The sequence below is a fragment of the Kryptolebias marmoratus genome, linkage group LG20 (genome assembly GCF_001649575.2).
Source record: "Kryptolebias marmoratus isolate JLee-2015 linkage group LG20, ASM164957v2, whole genome shotgun sequence".
NCBI lineage: Eukaryota > Metazoa > Chordata > Actinopteri > Cyprinodontiformes > Rivulidae > Kryptolebias > Kryptolebias marmoratus.
Genome location: NC_051449.1, coordinates 24,257,556 through 24,262,831, shown reverse-complemented (window position 1 = coordinate 24,262,831; position 5,276 = coordinate 24,257,556). Strand labels below are relative to the sequence as shown.

The following is a 5,276-nucleotide window of genomic DNA, read 5'->3' as shown; positions in this document are numbered from 1 at the left end:
TCAAGTTTGTTTGAAACCTTTTTTATTTAGATAAGTGTTTTTGGTTAAAAGTGTTTTTCTTTTTTTTTTTTGAGCCAACAACACATAAATACCCTCACTTGGCACCTACCAACAACAAATAATAACAACAATAATAAAAAAAACAAGAGACAAAGAAAACCAATGAGTGCAGTAACTGATAAACTGTAAAAGTTACAAAGCAAGTGAAGTGTCTTCAAAGTGGTGGACGTTCTTCTGGGTCCTCACCGGCGAAGTGAATGATCACAGAAATGACTTGACAGACATAAGTTATTCTTGAACAGTGAGAGTTTATTCAAAATAACAGTCTGTGCCAAATCGAGACTTCTGGCCCAATCAGTGAAATCCCCCGTTTCTCTGGGGCTGCTTGTTTTTATTAACCTTTACCACACCCAGTTAGAGTAAAAAGACACCCACATCCCACTGGGATGGACCAGTGTATTCTCATGTTATTCCCCTGTCATTGTGATTACACTCTTGATGGTGTAATGCAGAATATCGTTTTGTTCTCCTGATTTCTGCTTCTTAAGTGTATCTCACCAGGAGTAGCCAGAGCTTTGAGACTCTACAGCACATGTGTCAAACTCCAGTCCTCTTAGCTTCCAGTGGACCTTAAAATTTGAATATGTGCAGCTGTGCTTACATGAACATCAAGTTGCTCAGAGATGATCTTTTAGTCTTTACCTTTAACATGCTTGTCAATAATTTTCTTTCTTTAGCATTCTGTTGTCCATGTTCAATGTGGTACACACCATGATACCAAACAAAATAGGCAAAGTGATTATACGATTGAAGACACCTGTGATGCTAATTGCAAGACCCACCTTAGTTTATCATGTCCCTAGGATCTCTTTTAGGGGTACCAACCTTTTTGCCAAGGCCAGCTGGTTAGGGTTTTTTGTTGTTGTTTTGATTTTTTAATTCTGGTAAAGCAAAATTCAAATTTAATAAGTAATTTATTCATTTAGTCCACTTTAAAAACAAACTCAAACTGACCCACAGAAAACTGGTCTCACAGGAAAATATGGTTCCGTGAGGCTCCAGAGTCACACAGAGCTCATCTTTTTACAGGGCTCCAGGGTTTACTAGCAGAGCAGATCCTGCTTTAGTCTGTCTTAATGCTGCCGGGGGCTGCAGGGTGGCGCTCCAGGGAGGCGCTCCAGGGAGTAGTTTAGAGAGACATCCAGACCAACTACAGGACCCACCACACTGAGCCACGACAACACATAGTTCACCGTCCTGCACACACACACACACACACACACAGAACAGATGTGGTGAACCAGTAAAGTTAAGGAGTCACAAATACAATATCATAAGAACATGCTGAATAAAATATGATATCATCACTTCAGCATGAAAGCAATGATGGCAAACAGGTATTAACTTACAGCAGACATTGAAATGTGCTGCAAACACATGGCTGACAGGTGTAAACGCACAGCAAACAGCTAAACGTGCCACAAAAGGCAAAAGATGCTACAAACACATGAATGATGCAAACTACAAAAAATAAAATGCAAAAGAAACCAAAAACTGCTTCTTCTTTTTCTTCCAGCTGTTCCCTTCTCAGGGGTCGCCACAGTGAGTCATTCTCCTCCATCTAACTCTGTTTTCTGCGTCCTCTGTCCTCACTTCAACTTTGTCCATGTCCTCTATAACTGCATTCATATATTTCCTCTTTGGCCTTCCTCCATATCTTCTTCCTGGCAGCTGCATCTCTAACATCCTTCTACCAATATACCCACTGTCCCTCCTCTGCACATGTCCAAAACATCTCAGTCTGGCCTCTCTAAGTTCATCTCCCAGTGTTTAAACCTGTGCTGTACCTCTGATGACATCATTCCTAATCGTATCCATCCTCGTCACTCCCAAGGAAAACCTCAGAACTGGAAGTGGTAGAGCTGAAGATTTTGTCTTCTGTCATTTTGTCAGCATCACTGTCTCCAAACCATACAATACAGCTGGTCTCACCACTGTCTTGTAAATATTTTCTTTGACCTTAGCTGACATCCCAAAACTTTTCTCCAGCCACTCCATCCTGTCTGGACTCTCTTTTTTACTTCTTTACCCCACTCCCCATTTTCCTGGACAGTCGTACCTAAGTTCTTGAGGTCCTGCACCTTTGTGACCTCTGATCCTTGTAGCTTCACTGTTCCACCTGCCTCCCTCTCATTCACATGCATGTACTCTGTCTTGCAACGGCTGACTTTCATCCCTCGTCTTTCAAGTGCATACCTCTACCTCTCTAAGTTCTCATCCACCTGTTCCCTGTTCTCACCACAGATCACAATGTCATCTGCAAACATCATAGTTCATGGGGACTCCTGCCTGACCTCATCTGTTAGTCTGTCCATCATTAGAGCAAACAAGAAGGTGCTCAGAGCTGATTCTTGATGCAGTCCCATTTACCTGTAGTTGCTACAATTCTGTACATCACCCTTGTTTTAAAGATTGGTACCAACACACTTCTCCTCCATTACTCAGGTATTTTCTTACAATCAAAAATGCCATTGAATAATTGAGTCAAAAACCTCAATGCCATCTCTCCTAGACAGTTCCCTACCTCCACTGGTATGTCATCAGGTCCAACTGCCTTCCCCTTCTTCATCCTCGCCAAAGTTTTCCGAACTTCATTCTCATTAACCTTTTTCACTTCGAGGTCCTCACTTTCTATGACCTCTACTCTTCTTTCCCTTTTATTCTCTTCATTCATTAACTCCTCAAAGTACTCCTTCCATCTTCCCATCACCCTCTCCTCTCTTGTTAGAACATTACCATTTCTATCTTTAACAAGCCCATATTTTCCAGCCTAGTCCTTCTGTCTTGCCAATCGATTCAGGTCCTTCTCTCCCTCCTTAGTGTCCAGTCTCTTGTACAACTCACCATATGCCTCCTGTTTTGCTTTTGCTAACTCCCTCTTTGTCCCATGTTGCATCTCTCTATATTCCTGTCGACTCTCTTCAGTCCTCTCACTGTCCCATTTCTTCCTGGCTAACCTCTTCCTCTGGATAACTTTCTGCCACAACATCCCTTGGGTTACCTCTTCTACAGAGAATGTAGTCTACTTGCGTACTCCTGCCTCCACTCTTATAGGTCACCCTGTGTTCCTCCCTCTTTTGGAATTAGGTGTTGACCACAGCCATGTCCATCCTCTTGGCAAAATCTACCACCATCTGTCCTTCCTGGTTCCTTTCCTTAACACCAAACCTGCCCATCACCTTCTCATGCCCTCTGTTTTCTCCACCAACATGTCCATTCAGATCTGCAAAAATCAAAAACATCAGCAAGTAAGAAAAGCTGCAAACTTACTCCACAAAACAGAACTACGCCAGACCACTAGAGGGACTGGAGGTTGGATATTTGCGCTAAATGGATTCAGCAGTCTTCCTGCTGTTTGACCCGGTGCTGGCAGTGAGATCAACCAACCTCCATGTGCTAAACACTTTGGTTTGCTTAGGGACCATCAACAAATTACCAAACCAATGAAACTTGAAAAAAACAAAAATAATTAAAAAAAAACTCCATGTCATGTGAACTTCTGACCAAAAGTTAATATTGAATTGCTTTCACTAGAGTAAACAAATAAGACACACCTATCTTTATCTGATTTTAAAAGCATTTTATATTTTTTATTAATATTTTTATGAAAAAACAGGAGGTTTTTTTCTAAAGCTTCCATGACTTGAGACCAGGTGATGAAAAATTTCTGATGAATTGTTTTTTTGGACTGGAGTAATAAGACACACCCACCTAATGAAACAATTTTAGAAGTGTCATTGGTTTGGTAATTTGTTGATAGTCCATCAACGAACCACTGTATTTAGGAGGGAGCATGCGGAGGTGGGCTGACTGACATCTCACTGCCAGTACCGGGACAAATGGCAGAAAGACACCCCTGAATCCACAGAGTGCTAATATCCAACCTTGAGTGCTCCTAGTGGTCTGGTGCACTACTGTTTTGTGGAGTAAGTCTGCAGCTTTTCTTACCTGCTTTTGTTTTTGGTAGTATTTTTCTTTTGAATTTCATTTTTAAGTTTGCATCATTCATGTGTTTGCAGCACATGTAGCTGTTTACAGCGCATTCCGCTGTTTGCTGTGCATTTGCACCTATCGGCCACTGTGGAAAGAACTTCTCATCAAACACAGAGCTATACTGACGGCTTAAGTGGCATACAGACCCAAAACTATAAACAGAAACTAGAACATGCTCGTTTGGGACACCACCTCCCACTTGGAGGCAGTGATGAGCTACAATGTCAGACTTTTATCACACAGTGTAAACAGAAACTAACTAAAATGATCAGCTAATGTTTTTCATTTATTTTCTATAACTGTGATAAAGTCAGTATTGTTTAGGTAATTTGTAAAAACAGATTTCAGGTAATTTTGACTTGTTTCAGGTAATCATCATGAGTCAATACCTTTTTATTTTTTTTTAATAAAAGGCAGAGTCCTGTTTGATGTGGAGTGGGCAGGACTTAAAACTTGTACTGAAATCATCCTGTGGGGACACTTCCATTCCAGCTTCAACTTTCAGTTCTTGTATAGAGTCCAAAATTTCTGTATACGGTCAGTGCATTGAAGCCAAAAGCTTATGGCAGATCAGGGGTTCTCAAGGGGTTTTATTTTTAGATAATAAATATGAAAGGTGCTAATTGTTTCTAAATTAAATTATATTTAGACTTTTTCCAATAAATGGGTAGTGTGGAAAACCTTTTTTTTTTCTTTAAAACTTATCCAGACCTGGAAAATTCTAAAATCAAATTCCAACTTTTTTCAGACTGTGTAGAAGCCCTGCTCAGAGCAGCTTTTTCCTCTCTCACTGTGAGCCTCTGAACCCAACCAGGATCCTACCTGTGCTGGTCCTGAGCTGCTTGCAGCATGGGCTTCATGAAATCTTCTGTCCTACAGGGGTGGAAGACAAAGAAAGGCTGCCCCAGCAGAGGATGCTCCTGATGAACAGAGAGTGTTCTCATCACAGATCCAAAGTTTCACAGAGGAACATAATCCTGAAGATGTCTCATTTACCTGTTGACTTATTGCATTTAAAGGACAGCTTTGCAGACAAATCCTAAAGTTTGGATGGACGCAGCTCCACACTTCTCCTAACGTCAGGCTCCTCCCCTCTGATACAAGAGGCAAAACAACAAGAAAAAATAACTCAAACTTCTGTTTTCTAAAATACCCATCAGACATGATACATCAGCAGTGTGTGTGTGTGTGTGTGTGTGTGTGTGTGGGGGTGTGAGTGTGTG

The 5,276-nt window shown here is 41.2% G+C and overlaps 1 protein-coding gene across 3 annotated transcripts in view; it reads right to left on the bottom strand.

The window, feature by feature from the left end:
- atg10 (ATG10 autophagy related 10 homolog (S. cerevisiae)) overlaps positions 1-5,276 on the bottom strand; it is a 9,741-nt gene continuing 4,465 nt past the window's right edge. For all 3 annotated transcript variants that reach the window (XM_017436055.3, XM_017436054.3, XM_017436056.3), the window contains 3 exons: positions 5,050-5,147; positions 4,876-4,973; positions 1-1,257 (listed from right to left, as the gene is read on the bottom strand). In XM_017436055.3, the coding sequence (XP_017291544.1) occupies positions 1,134-1,257; positions 4,876-4,973; positions 5,050-5,147 (320 nt within the window). In that variant the 3' untranslated portion in view covers positions 1-1,133. The remainder of the gene's footprint in view (positions 1,258-4,875; positions 4,974-5,049; positions 5,148-5,276) is intronic.